This window comes from Pygocentrus nattereri, chromosome 22 (genome assembly GCF_015220715.1).
Source record: "Pygocentrus nattereri isolate fPygNat1 chromosome 22, fPygNat1.pri, whole genome shotgun sequence".
In the NCBI taxonomy this organism is placed as follows: Eukaryota; Metazoa; Chordata; class Actinopteri; order Characiformes; family Serrasalmidae; genus Pygocentrus; species Pygocentrus nattereri.
Genome location: NC_051232.1, coordinates 3,971,593 through 3,993,679, shown reverse-complemented (window position 1 = coordinate 3,993,679; position 22,087 = coordinate 3,971,593). Strand labels below are relative to the sequence as shown.

Sequence of the window (22,087 nt, the reverse complement as noted above, 5' to 3'; positions counted from 1 at the left end):
ATTTACACGTAAAAAGTCAGTATATTTCTATTTTATATTATTAGCCATGGGGCAACTTTGACCATCTGAGAAGTCTCTAAAATACAGTACAGTACACATACACCCATGTGCAGATCACTTTATCTGATGAACAGTGCAGTTAACCCCCACCAAGACACCCCCCCACCCCCAACCATGAGAGATCAAGAGCAGCAACATCAGCCACTCTAAAACAGGAAACCCACAATGAGGCCCTGCAGCTCAGAGCACATCAGACCACTGTTCACTGACTGTCTTTACTGACTGACCTCACATCTGCTCTGTGCTGCTCAGATACAACTTTCAGGCCTGCTTGAAGAGGAGAAACTGACCTGGGATCTGTTTAAACGTGTCTCATGTTCTTTTGATCTCCGTGTGAGTAAGCAGCATGTGAGTGATCATTCTGCTGCTATTACCTTAACTAACTGATCTCTGATCTGCTGACACTTCTCTGTTCTTAACATTGAGACTGACTTTTAACCAGTAACTCTCACACAGTCAGTCTAAAATGTTCAAGTGTTCAGTTTCACACCTTGACAACAAGAGGTTGGAAATTACTGATGTCACTGATCTGCTAATTTGGATTATTTTACTACTACTAATAATAAAAAACACTTCCACAGAACCTCACAGAGAAAACTCCAACCTAAATATATCAACGTTTTCAGTATCTATGGAGACTGTTATCTGCCTTTATTACAGCTTCTGTTCTTTTGAGGAGACTCACTTTCAGTTTCTCCAAGAAATCTGGAGGGATACCTTTTCCCATCTCCAAGGCGTGGAAGTTGGTTGCAAGTAATCCTAAACCAGTCGCTCCAAATTTGACTGGAAATTCAATAAACGGTGGTCTCTGAGTTCAGTGCTATATGTGCTATACTTCATTGGGTTTAGCTAGTTTGACAGTTAGCTCTTCCAGCCAGATGATGGACCAGATGTGTTAAAGTAAGGAAAACTCAAGCACTTCCAGGACTTCTGTTGTGCACTTAGAGGCCTAAACATGTGTAGTCTGACTGAAAGATGTGCTCATAATTTATTTAGTCTGGTTTCAATCTTCTTTACTTTATTGGACATTGCTTGACTGTTAGCCTAAACCAACACGCCCAGTCAAAGAAATGAGAGAGTGGAAAAATGAGGTTGATCACACGTCTAAATCAAAGACCACTGTCTTAAGAAGTGACCAGTCAGGAAGCATGTGATCAGTTTGCACGTCTCTCATTGGTGGGCTGTCTGAACACGTCTAACCGCTAAGCTGAGATGGAATCGACAACAGAAAGGTTCCATTGACGTGGACCAATCAGATCTCAGGCACAGACATCCGCTTCAAAGACTTTCACCATTGTCAGCCCCCAGCTTCAGTCTTTGAGATGGAGAGATCAAGAGCTGTGCTCCTCACTCTAATGTGTAAGTAAACTTTGTTCATCTCATCGTGGACTTTGTGATGCTGTAGTGCCATCAGAACTCATTAGTTACTGAGATATTTGTTTAATCTGGTGTTTGATTTTGTACTGCAGGTGTTTTGATCTCCAGCATCTCTGGAATAGTTGTGGAGATGAGAGTCAAACCAGGAGACGATGTGACCGTCTACTGTGACTGTGCTCGGCAAAGTGGATTTAAAATAGTATGGGTGATAAAACCCTTACATGAGCATCAACCTCCTCTCCCCTTTCATTTAACTGAAGACTCGACACTTCCACATTACTCTCATGTTTGGAACAAGTCCAAGTTGACATACGATCTGCTGGTGAAGAACATCACTGGATCAGAACTTGGCTTGTACTACTGCGCTCTACATGAGACCAAGTTTTCTAGAAATAAGAATGGAGATGGATTAATAGAAGATCTTTATCATGATTGCAACAGAACCACTTTCCTCTCTTTCCAGGGTGAGTTTAGTCATTCTGACCTTCTGATTCTTGTGACCTGGTCTTTGTGCAAAATTTAAAGCCATGAAACATCAAGAACGTTGTGTTCAGAGTAAAACTTCACCTAGGATGGTAAATAATAAAGGTTAAGTTCTGCTGACTCATTGAATCCAGTTCTATTTTCTTATTTATTTCAGACACAACGGTTCCTTGTGCCAATCTCTCCGAAACCCCCTCCACCCCTCCTGTATCAGACTGTAGTGTCTGCTGGAAGCTGCTGGTCAGTGTGTGTCCTGTGTGTGTTCTCCTCTCCTCAGTGGTCTCCTCCATCTGTGTGTACTGCATGTGCACCACCAGAGCTAAAGGTACGTTGACTCTCTCTGACAGGGAGTAATATCTAATATCAAGTTCATATTTGTAAGTGAATCAAAGTCAAGTCTGCGAATGAACGAAGAACGGCAGAATGTTTCTAAATCACTGCACATCTTAATAAATAAAGATGATGTCGTGTCCCTCCCAACCATAACAGCTGATCATGAAGCAGACCAGCAAAGGAATATCAGCATGAGAAAACATGATGAGGTATGAGACGTAAACAAATTCTATATCATATAGCAATTTAAATACAGTCGACTCAAAACAGTTCATTTATTTGATGGATGTACTGTATATATTAATTGTCTTAAGCAAAAATATCTTCAAAATAACTGCAGGTTGGAAATGATGTTTGCTATGCTTCATTGGACGTCCCGAGTGGTCATAAGAAACGGCTGAAGACGAGGACAGTTGAAAGCTCTGATTTCAGCACATATTCTCAGGTTAAAATTTGAGAAAATGTAGAACTTCTGAGGCGTACGCTGGACGATCAGGAGGTCCAAGAATGAAGGTACCTCAGTCATGAAGTTTGGAGCTGACTTAGTTTGAATAGAGTGAGATGAGCGAGTTGATTGTTTTGAATTTGTCTAGATAAAGTCAGTTCTTGATGATCTATCTACTTTACTGAATGTGATTGATTTGATTACATCCCAAGTTTGATGGCTTATTGGCTTCCTCAGTGATTTCTTTCTTTGTTGTGTTCCTCTGTCTTTTCGTTCAGTTAGTAGCTTTTTAACGATTTAATGTTCTTGATTTTTATAAAACTAACCATCGTAACTGTTGAGCGATAGCCATGTCTTTCCAGAGTATTACAAATGTATTTCAAACAAAGACAAATTGCTTTATTTTTGGACTTTTTGTCTTCACATGCTGACTATGTCTTTGAGAGGATGTTCTCATATTTCACTGAAGTTTAATAAAGTTGAATTGAATCCTAGTGATCAATGCTGAATGAAGTGTGAGTCACTTACACTGAACACTCACGGCATTTGGCTGATGCTCCTATCCAGAGCGACTTACAATGTGATTATTGTTACACAGGAAGGTGAAGTTAGGAGTCTTGCCCAAGGACTCTTATTGGTATAGTGTAGGGTGGTTAGCCAGGTGGGGGATTGAACCCCAGTCTACAGCGTAGAAGGCAGAGGTGTTACCCACTACACTAACCAACCACCAGATGTATGCTAGCTTTAGTGTACACTCCTTGGGGAAAAACGAGGGTAAACCATTAAGCTTTTAATGGTCTTAATAAAAATCATGTGTTGGTGTTGTTACAGCAACCAGAGTCAGTATTTCTGTACTGAGCACTGATGGCTTCAAACTGTTAAAACTATTGCTGGGCTAGTTTGTGCTAAAGGTGAGAGCTTTAAAGGGTTTACACATGGACTCTGACAATGCCAGTACCTTCAGTAATAACCATTATATTTGGGCTTAGACCACAGACTATGTGGACACTGTACTTTGATGACCTTTTTCAACCTCCTGATCTTTAACTTTAGTTGAATGTTTATTTTGTCACCATCACAATCATGTTCTTTGAAAGTTTCCAAGTAGTTAGTGAATAATTGATAGTAGTTGAGGAACAATAAACCTTAGAATCAATATGACAATAACTTGCCTAGAGGATAAGGGGATAAACCACTAATGACAGAGCCGCTCCTCAAGCCAACCAACAGCTAGTGAGCAAGTCAGCCTCCTCTTGACCACACGAGAAACTCCTGAAGTTCTGTGTGCAGTACTGACGTCTTCATATCACCATCAGGAATGACTTCTACCTGCTGCACTGATAACATTTTAACATCCATCACCTAGCAAACTCACAGTGGTTCATCTCCCCTTGATCTTTACAGTGGGTGCTGGAAGGCAACACTTGACCAACATCTTTTTCACCAATGGGTACATCATGGGTATGATGTTCTCTGGGATTCCTCAGACATGCTAGATGATTGCCTATGTAGTAGATTGCCAGAGGGTTCTGCACAGTGACAATCACTTCACGCATAGCTCTTAAAGGTTGATGGATTGGTAATGAAGCTAGCAGGAGTTTCAGCACTGTGGACAGGGACTGGCTCTTAGAGCTCATTTAGCTTTTGTGCTTTTCCCAAACCCAAAGTAACTCACAGAAAGAGTGAGGGAGCTCTGTGCGGCTATAGCTCTTCATGACTTGGGCTGAACACTAGATCATTTGGAGGCTACAGGAGTGAGTCATTTAAAGAAGTAGACTCTGGATGCTTACTGACCAGCCTTCAGCTTACTTTCCTAGTTAGAACTGAGAGAAAACTGCAGCTGGTTGTATTTTAGCAGTGTGTTTCTAATCGTGTTCACAAGAAACTTCCACAGATAAAGAGCGTATTGGCTGTTTAAGCAGGTGTGAAAATGTGTGGTTGATCAGGGTGGAATCAAATAAACAGTGATGTGTGCTGCTCCTCCCCCACACTGAGAGTTAGAGAGACGCACTAAAACAGGAAACCCACAATGAGACCCTGCAGCTCAGGCAGATCAGAGGGTCTTTACTGACTGATCTCATATCTGTCAATACAACTTTCAGGCCTGTTTAAAGTGGAGAAACCGACTTGGGATTTCATTTACAAGTTTACTCTAAAGTTAAAGTTCAGTTCAATTTATTTTGTCATCTACACACATACAGTGTGAAATAACATTAGAGAGAGAAAGAAAAACACTTACACTGGTGAAATCAATCATTTGGAGACCACACAGGTCTAGTGGTAGCTGGAAACTGATAAATCAATGGGCAGAGAAGCAAAAGGAACAACTTGGAGCTCCAAATCCCCTCAGGAGCCTCCACTGTGATAATAATCCATGAGCTGTATGAATGACAGGGAAAGCAAAAGGCTACGAACATGGAGGAACCTTGGCCTGTGCATGGGATATACACTCATTTTAACATGCAGCCACTGCTGCTCTCTGATACTTCCAGAAATACAAATCACAAACCTGTAGTAACTGGTAGGAAACCAAAAATACCATTTACACGTAAAAAGTCAGTATATTTCTATTTTATATTATTAGCCATGGGGCAACTTTGACCATCTGAGAAGTCTCTAAAATACAGTAAAGTACACTTACACCCATGTGCAGATCACTTTATCTGATGAACAGTGCAGTTAACCCCCACCCAGACACCCCCCCACCCCCAACCATGAGAGATCAAGAGCAGCAACAACAGCCACTCAAAAACAGGAAACCCACAATGAGGCCCTGCAGCTCAGAGCACATCAGACCACTGTTCACTGACTGTCTTTACTGACTGACCTCACATCTGCTCTGTGCTGCTCAGATACAACTTTCAGGCCTGCTTGAAGAGGAGGAACTGACCTGGGATCTGTTTAAACGTGTCTCATGTTCTTTTGATCTCCGTGTGAGTAAGCAGCATGTGAGTGATCATTCTGCTGCTATTAAACCTGAAGCAACATTTTTATTTTTAATAAAATCTCGGTGACAATAATGAAACTGCTGGGTTAATACCGAACCTCAGAAGGTAGTTTGTTTACTGCACCACAGACACACACATCATGGAGGCATCAGTGACTGGTGAACTCTACATACAGCTCAGGCACTGCGATGGCTTGTTTACCTTTTTCAGGCAGCTGTTTATGACGGCCTACCCCTGAATCTCTATTAGAACAGAATGAACTGTGAACAATAACCCCTTCATTATCCAGACTATTTATATATTATCCAACTCTAATAAATGTAACGATGGGCGCGTTGGGGTTTTGGCCAACGCCTCCTTACTACACTTACACTCACTCCAACACACACCTGCTCAGTTTAGACTGGAATGGAAACAGAGCTGTTGATGGCAACATCAGATAAACACATAAGGGTGAAGATTCACTTCCCTCCACCATATAAGCTCGCTCAGATACTCAGAGCTCTGCAGCATCAAAGTTTATACATGCAGATACAGGAAACCCACAGAGAGACCCTGCAGATCAGGCCATTTCAGACCCCTCCACACTGATTACCTTAACTAACTGATCTCTGATCTGCTGACACTTCTCTGTTCTTAACATTGAGACTGACTTTTAACCAGTAACTCTCACACAGTCAGTCTAAATGTTCAAGTGTTCAGTTTCACACCTTGAGAACAAGAGGTTGGAAATTACTGATATCACTGATCTGCTAATTTGGATTATTTTACTACTAATAATAAAAAACACTTCCACAGAACCTCACATAGAAAATTCCAACCTAAATATATCAACGTTTTCAGTATCTATGGAGACTGTTATCTGCCTTTATTACAGCTTCTGTTCTTTTCAGGAGACTCACTTTCAGTTTCTCCAAGAAATCTGGAGGGATACATTTTCCCACCTCCAAGGCGTGGAAGTTGGTTGCAAGTAATCCTAAACCAGTCGCTCCAAATTTGACTGGAAATTCAATAAACGGTGGTCTCTGAGTTCAGTGCTATATGTGCTATACTTCATTGGGTTTAGCTAGTTTGACAGTTAGCTCTTCCAGCCAGATGATGGACCAGATGTGTTAAAGTAAGGAAAACTCAAGCACTTCCAGGACTTCTGTTGTGCACTTAGAGGCCTAAACATGTGTAGTCTGACTGAAAGATGTGCTCATCATTTATTTAGTCTGGTTTCAATCTTCTTTACTTTATTGGACATTGCTTGACTGTTAGCCTAAACCAACACGCCCAGTCAAAGAAATGAGAGAGTGGAAAAATGAGGTTGATCACACGTCTAAATCAAAGACCACTGTCTTAAGAAGTGACCAGTCAGGAAGCATGTGATCAGTTTGCACGTCTCTCATTGGTGGGCTGTCTGAACACGTCTAACCGCTATGCTGAGACGGAATCGACAACAGAAAGGTTCCATTGACGTGGACCAATCAGATCTCAGGCACAGACATCCGCTTCAAAGACTCTCACCATTGTCAGCCCCCAGCTTCAGTCTCTGAGATGGAGAGATCAAGTGCTGTGCTCATCACTCTAATGTGTAAGTAAACTTTGTTCATCTCATCGTGGACTTGTGACGCTCTAGTGCCATCAGAACTTATTAGTTACTGAGATATTTGTTTAATCTGGTGTTTGATTTTGTGTTCCAGGTGTTTTGATCTCCAGCATCTCTGGAATAGTTGTGGAGATGAGAGTCAAACCAGGAGACGATGTCACCATCTACTGTGACTTCACCTGGAAGAGTGGATTTAAAATAGTATGGGTGATAAAACCCTCACACGAGCATCAACCTCCTCTCTTTCATTTAACCGAGGACTCGACACTTCCACATTACTCTCGTGTTTGGAACAACTCCAAGGCGACATACGATCTACTGGTGAAGAACATCACTGGATCAGAACTTGGCTTGTACTACTGCGCTCTACATGAGACCAAGTTTTTTAGAAATGAGAATGGAGATGGATTAATAGAGGATTTTCATCATGATGGCAACAGAACGACTTTCGTCTCTTTCCTGGGTGAGTTTAGTCATTCTGCCCTTCTGATTCTTGTGATCTGGTCTTTGTGCAAAATTTAAAGCCATGAAACATCAAGAACGTTGTGTTCAGAGTAAAACTTCACCTAGGATGGCAAATAATGAAGGTTAAGTTCTGCTGACTCATTGAATCCAGTTCTATTTTCCTAATTATTTCAGACACAACGGTTCCTTCTGCCAATCTCTCCGAAACCCCCTCCACCCCTCCTGTATCAGACTGTAGTGTCTGCTGGAAGCTGCTGGTCAGTGTGTGTCCTGTGTGTGTTCTCCTCTCCTCAGTGGTCTCCTCCATCGGTGTGTACTGCATCTGCACCACCAGAACTAAAGGTACGTTGACACTCTCTGACAGGGAGTAATATCTAATATCAAGAATGTTTGTTCATATTTGTAAGTGAATCAAAGTCAACTCAGCGAATGAACGAAGAACGGCAGAATGTTTCTAAATCACTGCACATCTTAATAAATAATGAGGATGATGTCGTGTCCCTCCCAACCATAACAGCTGATCATGAAGCAGACCAGCAAAGGAATATCAGCATGAGAAAACATGATGAGGTATGAGACGTAAACAAAGCACCTTTCATATTAAACTGCTATCTAAGTTCAGTCGACTCAAAACAGTTCATTTACTTCATGGATCTAGTCTGAAGCACAGATATCTTTAAAATAACTGCAGGTTGGAGACGATGTTTGCTCTGCTTTATTGGACGTCCCGAGTGGTGATGGAAAACGCCTGAAGAAGAGGACAGCCGAAAGATTTGATTTCTGCACTTATTCTCAGGTTCAATTTGAGAAAATGTAGAACTTCTGAGGAGTACGCTGGACGATCAGGAGGTCCAAGAATGAAGGTACCTCAGTCAGAAGTGTTGGAGTTGATTTAGATTCAGTTCATTCTTGAAGATCTGGCCTAAACTGAATGGCTTGTTTCCTGACATCTCAGGTTATAATAGCTGCAGTGCATTTATTAAGGGCAATGTTTCAAAATACCATCATTATATGTACCTTAATGATTGTAGACATTCCAGGTTGGCTCCTCCAATGATCTCATCCTCTGTTGTGTTTTCCTTGTGTTCCTTTCTCTTTTCTTTTAGTTACTAGCTTTTATAATGTTTATTGTTCTAGAATTAAAGAAAAAAAGACAGTTCTAACTATTGAGCGATGGCCATGTCTTTCCAGGGTATTACAAAATGTATTTTACAAGAAGACAAACTGCTTATTTTTCACTGTTTTGACTTAACCTGCTTTAAGAGAGAATGTTCTTGCGTTTCACTGAAATTGAATAAAGTTTATTGGAATCCTGGTCATGAATGCTCAACAGCTGCTGAACAAGTCTGGCTCTTCTTGACCACATGAGAGACTCCTGGTTGTCTGTATGTCTTCTTCCTTCTTTACTGATGACATTTTACATTCATCACCCAGCAAACTGACACTGGTTAAGCTCCCCTTGATCTCTACAGGGGATTCTATCAGTTAAAGGTGATGCACTTTGGGCGTCACCTTGGGCATTGGTGTACCTTGATAATTGTGTTTGACCCTCTTTTGCTGCAGAGGGGGTGGATAATTACTTACCACGAGTTCGTGGGTATGGTTCTCACCTGTTAAGTTCACTGTATGGCCAAGGAAACTTAACCACCCAACTCTAACTTGGTGTAATAAGCAGCAACAATATACCCAGTGAATGGAGCCAGACAAGGAGTATGAAAAAGGTAGAAAATGAAATATAAAAATAAATGGGTTTTTAACTTGTACAACAGCTCTTTTAACCGAGGAGAATAGCAAAACAGAAATCAACTTGTATTTTAACGTGTAGTTTTAAAGTATTGACAATTACAGTTGGGACCACCTTTTTATATGCACAGATCAATTACTTTCCTTTTAAACCACTTAACATAATTTCTGAGATGACGCATCACTCATTATAATAAAAATACCCCTACACAAGCCGGCAAACTCAAAAGAACAAAATAATAAAAGTTGCAGGCCTGTTCAAACTTGTTGCAGCATAAAGTGGATCCGTATTTTTAAGGGAAAAGTCGGTTTGTGACTTAACATGCTGCTGCAGCCTTGGTGGGTTACAGTTCACTGTCGCTAAATGAGGATAAAACAAAGTTTTAAACATAAACGTTACTGAGCAGTGGTTCATCTCCCCTTGATCTTTACAGTGGGTGCTGGAAGGCAACACTTGCCCAAGATCTTATTCACCAATGGGTACATCATGGGTATGATGTTCTTTGGGATTCCTCAGACATGCTAGATGATTGCCTATGTAGTAGATTGCCAGAGGGCTCTGCACAGCCCACCGGTATGACAATCACTTCACGCATAGCTCTTAAAGGTTGATGGATTGGTAATGAAGCTAGCAGGAGTTTCAGCACTGCGGCTTTAGCTGTTCATGACTTGGGCTGAATACTAGATCATTTGGAGGCTACAGGAGTGAGTCATTTAAAGAAGTAGACTCTGGATGCTTACTGACCAGCCTTCAGCTTACTTTCCTAGTTAGAATTGAGAGAAAACTGCAGCTGGTTGTATTTTAGCAGTGTGTTTCTAATCATGTTCACAAGAAACTTCCACAGATAAAGAGCGTATTGGCTGTTTAAGCAGGTGTGAAAATGTGTGGTTGACCAAACTGGGGGCAGGACTAAAACCAAAACAAACGCACATGGAAGACCAAAACAAAGGAGCACATGGAGTAGTGGGAGGAGCCAACCGTGACAACCACTATCCAAACGTATTCTATGGTGTGCTCTTGGTTTCCAAACCATGTATTGAGTCTGCTTGACTCACACATAATTATAGATTTAAAAAATAATAATCGTTTATTTTTGGTCTGTAACTTGCTCTGCAAACAGGCAAGCTCTTGCCTCTCTACCCAAGAGAGCAAGGAGAGTGTGTCCCTGTCAGCAACCCTGCCTGCTCTCTTAAAGGAACTGTGTAAAACAGCACCATGTCTCAGGCCTCACCACTTCCGTTTGGGCCAAGTCATCGGACCAATCAGACTAGGGGGAAAGCGTGGACTTTAAAAGAGAGAGAAGACTTTGGTTGGCAGACTATTTAGGGTTTGCATGAATCGAACCTGATTATAGGACATATTTCAGTTGTTGTGTTGTTTATATTAAAAGAAAGCCTTTTGTTTTTAATCTGCACTGATATCTGTGTGGGATGTCCCTTGGTTTCACCGTCAGTGGACATCATCACAATGTGTACACATATATGGACACACATTCAAAAAGTGTGTAAGCACTTTATCTGATGAGCAGTGCAGCTCCCCCTCCCCCATCTCCAACCCTAAGAGGAGCAAACATCAGCCGCTCTCAAACAGGAAACCCACAACGAGGCCCTGCAGCTCAGAGCACATCAGACCACTGTTCACTGACTGTCTTTACTGACTGACCTCACATCTGTTCTGCATCTGATAGATACAATTTAGAGGCCTGGTCAAAGTGGAAAACCCGATCTAGCTTACGTGCAGTTAATGTGCAAAACAGCCTTTGACAAAATTGTATTTTTTTAAGTTTAGAGAAATAATAAAGAAATAACTGTTGTTGACCAGTTTTTCTTCTGCACTGCACACAAACACACACACACAGAGTCATGGAAACACCTGTGGTTAGTGACACCCACCTCATAAATATGCGGAGATAAAAAGCAGCTCCTTTCAGTTTCTAACAAAGCCACAACAAACAGATACATAGACATGTGCAGAAGAAGCAATGACATGCACACAATAGCCCAACTAAGTTTACAAGCTAAGAAAGTGGACTGAACTAAGACGGTTACAGGGGCTGCATAATAGAAGAGTCCCAGCAGAGTCCGTGTCAATATAAATATCCAAACAGATCAATTTCTGATATTTTTTAACATGAGGAACGTCAGGCTAAGCTCGGGTCGACCCAATATTTACATTTGCAGCATTTGGCTGACGCAGGTAAGTGAAGGCAGTGTTAGGAGTCTTGCCCAAGGACTCTAATTGGTGTAGTGCAGGGCGCTTGCCCCGGTGGGGGATTGAACCCATCTACAGCTTAGAAGGCAGAGGTGTTACCCACTACACTAACCGACCACTATACACTATACCAACCTCTATATTTAACCTCTGATGTGCAGGTGACATCTTCCAGCTCCAATTCACCACCCACAGATCAGACCTTAGAAGACCTCTATTACCACTACAAACTCTGTTTATTAAACAGTCGTCCATCACTGGGGACTTCACTCCTGAATGGATCTGAATATAAACAGTGGATTCTATCAATGGTAAATGGTGCCATCCTGAATACTTAATTAAACGGATAATGACAAGCAAGTTTGTGTTTGGGCCAGTGCTCCTTTTCACTTGCTCAACAGAGATAACAGACATACTCAACCTTGAGTCTGAGAGCTCACTAGGCACAAAGTTCAGACATGCCTACACAGGAAACCCACAGTGAGATGCTACAGCTCAGGCCATATTAAATCAAAGCTCACTGACTAACTTTAATACCTGATCTCAGTGTGGAGTCGAGGCCAAGGTGTGTGGAGACGAGGCCAAGGTGTGTGCAGATGAGGCCAAGGTGTGTGGAGACGAGGCCAAGGTGTGTGGAGTCGAGGCCAAGGTGTGTGGAGTCGAGGCCAAGGTGTGTGGAGTCGAGGCCAAGGTGTGTGGAGACGAGGCCAAGGTGTGTGCAGATGAGGCCAAGGTGTGTGGAGTCGAGGCCAAGGTGTGTGGAGTCGAGGCCAAGGTGTGTGGGGTCGAGGCCAAGGTGTGTGCAGTCGAGGCCAAGGTGTGTGGGGTCGAGGCCAAGGTGTGTGGGGTCGAGGCCAAGGTGTGTGCAGACGAGGCCAAGGTGTGTGGAGTCGAGGCCAAGGTGTGTGGAGTCGAGGCCAAGGTGTGTGGAGTCGAGGCCAAGGTGTGTGGGGTCGAGGCCAAGGTGTGTGGAGACGAGGCCAAGGTGTGTGGAGTCGAGGCCAAGGTGTGTGGAGTCGAGGCCAAGGTGTGTGGGGTCGAGGCCAAGGTGTGTGCAGACGAGGCCAAGGTGTGTGCGGTCGAGGCCAAGGTGTGTGGGGTCGAGGCCAAGGTGTGTGGAGTCGAGGCCAAGGTGTGTGGGGTCGAGGCCAAGGTGTGTGGAGACGAGGCCAAGGTGTGTGGGGTCGAGGCCAAGGTGTGTGGAGACGAGGCCAAGGTGTGTGGAGTCGAGGCCAAGGTGTGTGGAGTCAATCTCAATTATGTTCCTTACCTAAAAGTGCCGTGGCGATGGTTTAGTACCTTTTATTCTGAGAGTGAAGTGCCATCAGAACCTCTTGCTGTAATGTCGATGTAAATCGTTGTTTTTATTTATTTATTTAATTTTTTTTATTCAAGGTGTTTCGATCTCCAACATCTCTGGAACAGTCGTGGAGATGAGAGTCAAACCAGGAGACGACGTTACCGTCTACTGCGACTGTACCCAAGAGCATGGACTCAAAATAGCATGGCTGAGAAAATCCTCGCACAGGCATCAACCTCCTGTGGTTCACTTGACTGAACATTTTTCATGTCCACGCTACTCTCATGTTTGGAATGACTCCAATAGGACATACGATCTGCTGGAGAAGAACATCACTGAATCAGATCTGGGCCTGTACTACTGTACTACACATGAAAAGTAGGACCCTAAAAGAGGAACAATTTCACAGGATGTTTATGGTGAAGGAAACAGATTCACTTTTCTCACTTTCCTGGGTAAGATTAGTCATTCAACAGCAAGAACATTGTGAAGGCAGTAAAATCTTGCCTAGACTGGCAAACAGGGCTACTGTTTTCAAATGGTAAGTTCTGCTGACTAGAGTGTTTGTGGTGTTTCACTTCATGGATGGGTTAAATGCGGAGGTGAAATTTCTCCATTGTGGGATTAATAAGGGTCACTTAATCAATAATCCATTATTAGGGAAAAAGGGTGAAGTTGCAGAATTATATATATAATAACAATCCAAATTTTCAGTATTTCTCAAAATTTTATTGCCTTTCATTACAGCTTCCATTTTTTTCAGAACAGATCTGCATATATGTTTTTTTTTCTTTCCCCCACTCCTCCGATGTTCAGCTTCAGATGTCCTAAATTGACTGTATATAAAAGGAGGTCCCTGTTCACAGCACTGTGTATAACTTTGCTCATCTGATTTAGCCAGTTTGGCAATTAGTTCATTCAACTCAATGAGTGATGAGCCAGATGTGTTACAGTAGGGAGAACTCAAGCACTCCAGGACTGCCAATGTGCGCTCCGAGGCCTGATCTGAGAGAAAGATCAGGTAAGAGACAGCGTGTCTGTTTTCAATCTTGTTCTTAAACCTACAACCCACAGTCAAAGAAATGAGAGTGGAAAAATGAGGTTGATCACACGTCTAAATCAAAGACCACTGTCTTAAGTAGTGACCAGTCAGGAAGCATGTGACCAGTTTGCACGTCTCTCATTGGTGGGCTGTCTGAACACGTCTAACCGCTATGCTGAGACGGAATCGACAACAGAAAGGTTCCATTGACGTGGACCAATCAGATCTCAGGCACAGACATCCGCTTCAAAGACTCTCACCATTGTCAGCCCCCAGCTTCAGTCTCTGAGATGGAGAGATCAAGAGCTGTGCTCCTCACTCTAATGGGTAAGTAAACTTTGTTCATCTCATCGTGGACTTTGTGACGCTCTAGTGCAGTCAGAACTTATTAGTTACTGAGATATTTGTTTAATCTGGTGATTGATTTTGTGTTCCAGGTGCTTTGATCTCCAGTATCTCTGGAATAGTTGTGGAGATGAGAGTTAAACCAGGAGACGATGTGACCGTCTACTGTGACTGTGCTTGGCAGAGTGGAATTAAAATAGTATGGGTGATAAAACCCTCAGACGAGCATCAACCTCCTCTCTTTCATTTAACCGAGGACTCGACACTTCCACAATACTCTCGTGTTTGGAACAAATCCAAGGCGACATACGATCTGCTGGTGAAGAACATCACTGGATCAGAACTTGGCTTGTACTACTGCGCTCTACATGAGATCAAGATTTTTAGAAATGAGATGGGAGAAAGAGTAAAAGAGGATATTTATCTTGATGGGAACAGAACCACTTTCCTCTCTTTCCAGGGTGAGTTTAGTCATTCTGAGCTTCTGATTCTTCTGACCTGGTCTTTGTGCAAAATTTAAAGCCATGAAACATCAAGAACGTTGTGTTCAGAGTAAAACTTCACCTAGGATGGCAAATAATGAAGGTGAAGTTCTGCTGACTCATTGAATCCAGTTCTATTTTCTTATTTATTTCAGACACAACGGTTCCTTGTGCCAATCTCTCCGAAACCCCCTCCACCCCTCCTGTATCAGACTGTAGTGTCTGCTGGAAGCTGCTGGTCAGTGTGTGTCCTGTGTGTGTTCTCCTCTCCTCAGTGGTCTCCTCCATCTGTGTGTACTGCATCTGCACCACCAGAACTAAAGGTACGTTGACTCTCTCTGACAGGGAGTAATATCTAATTTCAAGAATGTTTGTTCATATTTGTAAGTGAATCAAAGTCAACTCTGCGAATGAACGAAGAACGGCAGAATGTTTCTAAACCACTGCACATCTTAATAAATAATGAGGATGATGTCGTGTCCCTCCCAACCATAACAGCTGATCATGAAGCAGACCAGCAAAGGAATATCAGCATGAGAAAACATGATGAGGTATGAGACGTAAACAAATTCTATATCAAATTTAAATCAATTTAAATACAGTCGACTCAAAACAGTTCATATATTTGATGGATGTACTTTATATATTAATTGTCTTAAGCAAAAATATCTTCAAAATAACTGCAGGTTGGAAATGATGTTTGCTATGCTTCATTGGACGTCCCGAGTGGTCATAAGAAACGACTGAAGACGAGGACAGTTGAAAGCTCTGATTTCTGCACATATTCTCAGGTTAAAATTTGAGAAAATGTAATACTTCTGAGGAGTACGCTGGACGATCAGGAGGTCCAAGAATGAAGGTACCTCAGACATCAAGTTTGGAGCTGACTTAGTTTTAATAGAGTGAGATGAGCGAGTTGATTGTTTTGAATTTGTCTAGATAAAGTCAGTTCTTGATGATCTATCTACTTTACTGAATGTGATTGATTTGATTACATCCCAAGTTTGTTGGCTTATTGGCTTCCTCAGTGATTTCATCCTTTGTTGTGTTCCTCTGTCTTTTCGGTCAGTTAGTAGCTTTTTAACGATTTAATGTTCTTGATTTTTAAAAAACTAACCATCGTAACTGTTGAGCGATAGCCATGTCTTTCCAGAGTATTACAAATGTATTTCAAACAAAGACAAATTGCTTATTTTTGGACTTTTTGTCTTCACATACCAATGATGACTTTGAGAGGATGTTCTCATATTTCACTGAAGTTTAATAAAATTAAATTGAATCCTAGTGATCAATGCTGAATGAAGTGTGAGTCACTTACACTGAACACTCGCGGCATTTGGCTGATGCTCCTATCCAGAGCAACTTACAACTTGATTATTGTTACACAGGAAGGTGAAGGTGGTGTTAGGAGTCTTGCCCAAGAAGTCTTATTGGTATAGTGTAGGGTGGTTACCCAGGTGGGGGATTGAACCCCAGTCTACAGCGTAGAAGGCAGAGGTGTTACCCACTACACTAACCAACCACCAGACGTATGCTAGCTTTAGTGTACACTTCTTGGGTAAAAACGAGGGTAAACCATTAAGCTTTGAATGGTCTTAATAACAATCAGTTGTTGGTGTTGTTACAGCAACCAGAGTCGGTATTTCTCTACTGAGCACTGATGGCTTCAAACTGTTAAAACTATTGCTGGGCTAGTTTGTGCTAAAGGTGAGAGCTTTAAAGGGTTTACATATGGACTCTGACAATGCCAGTAACTTCAGTAATAACCATTATATTTGGGCTTAGACCACAGACTATGTAGACACTGTACTTTAATGGCCTTTGTCAACCTGCTGAACTTTAACCAAGGACCTTCTGGAGTTGATTGTTTATTTTTTCACCATCACAATCATGTTCTTTGAACGTTTCCAAGTAGATAGTGAATAATTGATAGCAGTTGAGGAACAATAAACCTTAGAATCAATATGACAATAACTTGCCTAGAGGATAAGGGGATAAACCATCAATGACAGAGCAGCTCCTCAAGCCATCCAACAGCTAGTGAGCAAGTCAGGCTCCTCTTGACCACACGAGAAACTCCTGAAGTTCTGTGTGCAGTACTGACGTCTTCATATCACCATCAGGAATGACTTCTACCTGCTGCACTGATAACATTTTAACATCCATCACCTGGCAAACTCACAGTGGTTCATCTCCCCTTGATCTTTACAGTGGGTGCTGGAAGGCAACACTTGCCCAACATCTTATTCACCGATGGGTACATCATGGGTATGATGTTCTTTGGGATTCCTCAGACATGCTAGATGATTGCCTATGTAGTAGATTGCCAGAGGGCTCTGCACAGCCCACCGGTATGACAATCACTTCACGCATAGCTCTTAAAGGTTGATGGATTGGTAATGAAGCTAGCAGGAGTTTCAGCACTGTGGACAGGGACTGGCTCTTAGAGCTGATTTAGCTTTTGTGCTTTTCCCAAACCCAAAGTAACTCACAGAAAGAGTGAGGGAGCTCTGTGCGGCTTTAGCTGTTCATGACTTGGGCTGAATACTAGATCATTTGGAGGCTACAGGAGTGAGTCATTTAAAGAAGTAGACTCTGGATGCTTACTGACCAGCCTTCAGCTTACTTTACCAGTTAGAATTGAGAGAAAAATGCAGCTGGTTGTATTTTAGCAGTGTATTTCTAATCGTGTTCACAAGAAACTTCCACAGATAAAGAGCGTATTGGCTGTTTAAGCAGGTGTGAAAATGTGTGGTTGATCAGGGTGGAATCAAATAAACAGTGATGTGTGCTGCTCCTCCCCCACACTGAGCGTTAGAGAGACGCACTAAAACAGGAAACCCACAATGAGACCCTGCAGCTCAGGCAGATCAGAGGGTCTTTACTGACTGATCTCATATCTGTCAATACAACTTTCAGGCCTGTTTAAAGTGGAGGAACCGACTTGGGATTTGAATTACAAGTTTACTCTAAAGTTAAAGTTCAGTTCAATTTATTTTGTCATCTACACACATACAGTGTGAAATAACATTAGAGAGAGAAAGAAAAACACTTACACTGGTGAAATCAATCATTTGGAGACCACACAGGTCTAGTGGTAGCTGGAAACTGATAAATCAATGAGCAGAAAAGCAAAAGCAACAACTTGGAGCTCCAAATCCCCTCAGGAGCCTCCACTGTGATAATAATCCATGAGCTGTATGAATGACAGGGAAAGCAAAAGGCTACGAACATGGAGGAACCTTGGCCTGTGCATGGGATATACACTCATTTTAACATGCAGCCACTGCTGCTCTCTTATACTTCCAGAAATACAAATCACAAACTTGCAGTAACTGGTAGGAAACCAAAAATACCATTTACACGTAAAAAGTCAGTATATATCTATTTTATATTATTAGCCATGGGGCAACTTTGACCATCTGAGAAGTCTCTAAAATACAGTAAAGTACACTTACACACATGTGCAGATCACTTTATCTGATGAAGAGTGCAGTTAACCCCCACCCAGACACCCCCCCACCCCAACCATGAGAGATCAAGTGCAGCAACATCAGCCACTCTAAAACAGGAAACCCACAATGAGGCCCTGCAGCTCAGAGCACATCAGACCCCTGTTCACTGACTGTCTTTACTGACTGACCTCACATCTGCTCTGTGCTGCTCAGATACAACTTTCAGGCCTGCTTGAAGAGGAGAAACTGACCTGGGATCTGTTTAAACGTGTCTCATGTTCTTTTGATCTCCGTGTGAGTAAGCAGCATGTGAGTGATCATTCTGCTGCTATTAAACCTGAAGCAACATTGTTATTTTTAATAAAATCTCAGTGACAATAATGAGACTGCTGGGTTAATACCGAACCTCAGAAGGTAGTTTGTTTACTGCACCACAGACACACACATCATGGAGGCATCTGTGACTGGTGAACTCTACATACAGCTCAGGCACTGTGATGGCTTGTTTACCTTTTTCAGGCAGCTGTTTGTGACGGCCTACCCCTGAATCTCTATTAGGACAGAATGAACTGTGAACAATAACCCCTTCATTATCCAGACTATTTATATATTATCCAACTCTAATAAATGTAACGATGGGCGCGTTGGAGTTTTGGCCAACGCCTCCTTACTACACTTACACTCACTCCAACACACACCTGCTCAGTTTAGACTGGAATGGAAACAGAGCTGTTGATGGAAACATCAGATAAACACATAAGGGTGAAGATTCACTTCCCTCCACCATATGAGCACGCTCAGATACTCAGAGCTCTGCAGCATCAAAGTTTATACATGCAGATACAGGAAAACCACAGAGAGACCCTGTAGATCAGGCCATTTCATTCTGACCTTCTGATTCTTGTGACCTGGTCTTTGTGCAAAATTTAAAGCCATGAAACATCAAGAATGTTGTGTTCAGAGTAAAACTTCACCTAGGATGGCAAATAATGAAGGTTAAGTTCTGCTGACTCATTGAATCCAGTTCTATTTTCTTAATTATTTCAGACACAACGGTTCCTTGTGCCAATCTCTCCGAAACCCCCTCGACCCCTCCTGTATCAGACTGTAGTGTCTGCTGGAAGCTGCTGGTCAGTGTGTGTCCTGTGTGTGTTCTTCTCTTATCAGTGGTCTCCTCCATCTGTGTGTACTGCATCTGCACCACCAGAACTAAAGGTACGTTGACTCTCTCTGACAGGGAGTAATATCTAATATCAAGAATGTTTGTTCATATTTGTAAGTGAATCAAAGTCAACTCAGCGAATGAACGAAGAACGGCAGAATGTTTCTAAATCACTGCACATCTTAATAAATAATGAGGATGATGTCGTGTCCCTCCCAACCATAACAGCTGATCATGAAGCAGACCAGCAAAGGAATATCAGCATGAGAAAACATGATGAGGTATGAGACGTAAACAAAGCACCTTTTATATTAAACTGCTATCTAAGTTCAGTCGACTCAAAACAGTTCATTTACTTCATGGATCTAGTCTGAAGCACAGATATCTTTAAAATAACTGCAGGTTGGAGACGATGTTTTCTGTGCTTTATTGGACGTCCCGAGTGGTGATGGAAAACGCCTGAAGACGAGGACAGTCGAAAGATTTGATTCGTGCACATATTCTCAGGTTCAATTTGAGAAAATGTAGAACTTCTGAGGAGTACGCTGGACGATCAGGTGGTCCAAGAATGAAGGTACCTCAGTCAGCAGTGTTGGAGTTGATTTAGATTCTGTAAGACCAGGGAGTCAGATTGTTTTAAATTTCTCTAGATAAAGCTCATTCTTGAAGATCTGGCCTAAACTGAATGACTTATTTGCTGACATCTCAGGTTATAATAGCTGCAGTGCATTTATTAAGGGCTCTGTTTCAAAATACCATCATTATATGTACCATAATGATTGTAGAGACATCCTCTGTTGTGTTTTACTTGTGTTCCTTTCTCTTTTCTTTTAGTTACTAGCTTTTATAATGTTTATTGTTCTTGATTTAAAGAAAAAAAAGACAGTTCTAACTATTGAGCGATGGCCATGTCTTTCCAGAGTATTACAAAATGTATTTTAGACGAAGACAAACTGCTTATTTTTCACTGTTTTGACTTAACCTGCTTTAAGAGAGAATGTTCTTGCCTTTCACTGAAATTGAATAAAGTTTATTGGAATCCTGGTCATGAATGCTCAACAGCTACTAACCAAGTCTGGCTCTTCTTGACCACATGAGAGACTCCTGGTTGTCTGTATGTCTTCTTCCTGCTGTACTGATGACATTTTACATTCATCACCTAGCAAACTGACACTGGTTCAGCTCCCCTTGATCTCTACAGAGGATTCTATCAGGTAAAGGTGATGCACTTTGGGTGTCACCTTGGGCATTGGTGTACCTTGATAATTTCATATGTAGTAGATTGCAAGAGGGTTCTGCACAGCCTTGGTGGGTGTGATGAGAATCCCTTCACTCCCAGCTTTGCTAAGAGCATGTATGTGTAGTGAAGCTAGCAGGAGTTTCAGCACTGTGGACAGGGACCGACTCTTAGAGCTGGTTTTCCTTTTGTGTTTTTAATGAACACAATCATAAAGACAGCTCACAGAAAGGGTGAGGGAGCTCTGCAAACCTTTGGGTGTCCATGACGAGTTAAATCCTAGATTGTTTAGGGGACTAGAAGTAAGAAGCATGCAAAGAATCAGACGCTGAATGCTTACTGGTCTATCTTCAGGTTACTTGGTCACAATTGATAGCAAACTGCAGCTGGTTGTCTTTCAGCAGTGTGTTCACAAGAAACGCCCACACATAAAAGGAACGCATTGGCTGCTTGAGCAGGTAGAAGAATGTGTTGTTGGTCTGAAACCAGATAAGCGTTGATGTGTGCTGCTCCTCCCCCACACCGAGAGTTAGAGAGACGTGCTCAAACAGGAAACCCACAATGAGACCCTGCAGCTCAGGACACATCAGAGTGTCTTTACTGACTGATCTCACGTCTGATCTGCTTAGTGTAGACAACTTTCAGGCCTGGTTCAAGTGGAGAAACTGCCTGACAAGTTTAACACAAGCTTCCAGGTTCAGTCTAAAGTTAAAGTTCAGGTTCATGAAGAAACTGAAAAAGGCTAAAAGAGTTTAATTGCCACTTTCACTGCACCACAAACAGACTCACAGTCATGGAACCATCTGTGGTTAACGACGGCCACAAGCAGAGGCTCCTTTCAGTGCAGGCGCAAGCTACAGCACATCGAGACACATACATACTCACACGTGACAGATACACACTGACATTCCCCTGCCCCTTTCCACCACACAAATCAGGCAAATGAAGGCTTTTTTACTATTGGCAAGTCTTTGTCAGGCAGGTTTCTTGGACCAAGTCTAAACATATTTAAATATATAGACTGAACTCTGTCATTTGGGATCGTATCTTTATACGTCGTCATATAAAGATGAGTCTAATAGTGATAAACAGGTCTGATTTCTGGCTCATGCATCCAGTCACAATCTCAAACCCAGATGCTCAGTTTAGACGGTGACAGTTGCTGAGTGTAAGATCTGATGAAGACGTGTCTGAGAGCTCAACAGCAACAGTTCAAACACTCAGAAACAGGAAACCCACAACGAGGCCCTGCAGCTCAGACCACATCAGGTCACAGCACACTGACGGACTGATCTCACTGACCGGATTATACTTAGTTCATGGCCTGTTTTAAGAGATCAAACATTCAATCACACTCAGCCTGAGCAAAACATTTCACTGATGGCATTGACTTTCTAGGCAGTATCA

At 42.2% G+C, this 22,087-nt stretch overlaps 2 protein-coding genes across 4 annotated transcripts; both read left to right on the top strand.

Annotated features, from left to right (window-relative positions):
- Window positions 1-1,382: 1,382 nt before the first annotated feature.
- LOC108416645 lies at window positions 1,383-3,119 on the top strand. Its single transcript, XM_037533112.1, has 5 exons — window positions 1,383-1,419; window positions 1,530-1,901; window positions 2,078-2,245; window positions 2,410-2,462; window positions 2,594-3,119. Exons 1-5 carry the CDS (start codon window positions 1,383-1,385, stop codon window positions 2,708-2,710), a joined length of 747 nt encoding a protein of 248 aa, XP_037389009.1. The 3' UTR covers window positions 2,711-3,119.
- Window positions 3,120-6,672: 3,553 nt separating this feature from the next.
- On the top strand, window positions 6,673-19,837 carry LOC108417209. 3 transcript variants are annotated; one of them, XR_005129386.1, is made up of 7 exons: window positions 6,673-7,222; window positions 14,437-14,805; window positions 14,982-15,149; window positions 15,325-15,377; window positions 15,513-15,685; window positions 19,329-19,496; window positions 19,672-19,837. XR_005129386.1 is itself a non-coding variant. In XM_037533012.1 (5 exons), the coding sequence occupies exons 1-5, from the start codon at window positions 7,186-7,188 to the stop codon at window positions 15,627-15,629; spliced, it is 744 nt and encodes a 247-aa protein (XP_037388909.1). In that variant the 5' UTR covers window positions 6,673-7,185; the 3' UTR covers window positions 15,630-16,047. The 3 variants fall into 3 exon arrangements, 2 of the variants coding, with proteins under 2 accessions (XP_037388909.1, XP_037388908.1); XM_037533012.1 differs by lacking the exons at window positions 19,329-19,496; window positions 19,672-19,837 and having other exon boundaries at window positions 15,513-16,047; XM_037533011.1 differs by lacking the exons at window positions 14,437-14,805; window positions 14,982-15,149; window positions 15,325-15,377; ... (1 more) ...; window positions 19,329-19,496; window positions 19,672-19,837 and adding exons at window positions 7,332-7,700; window positions 7,877-8,044; window positions 8,220-8,272; window positions 8,394-9,032.
- Window positions 19,838-22,087: the final 2,250 nt, after the last annotated feature.

Bases quoted from the DNA above. Each gene is read 5' to 3' on its own strand.
- LOC108417209 (XM_037533011.1), top strand. From the start codon at position 7,186: ATGGAGAGATCAAGTGCTGTGCTCATCACTCTAATGT. The intron at 8,045-8,219 runs GTACGTTGACAC...CAACCATAACAG, and splicing joins CTGCACCACCAGAACTAAAG to CTGATCATGAAGCAGACCAG. The intron at 8,273-8,393 runs GTATGAGACGTA...AAATAACTGCAG, and splicing joins GCATGAGAAAACATGATGAG to GTTGGAGACGATGTTTGCTC.
- LOC108416645 (XM_037533112.1), top strand. From the start codon at position 1,383: ATGGAGAGATCAAGAGCTGTGCTCCTCACTCTAATGT. The intron at 1,420-1,529 runs GTAAGTAAACTT...TTTGTACTGCAG, and splicing joins TGTGCTCCTCACTCTAATGT to GTGTTTTGATCTCCAGCATC. The intron at 1,902-2,077 runs GTGAGTTTAGTC...TATTTATTTCAG, and splicing joins CACTTTCCTCTCTTTCCAGG to ACACAACGGTTCCTTGTGCC.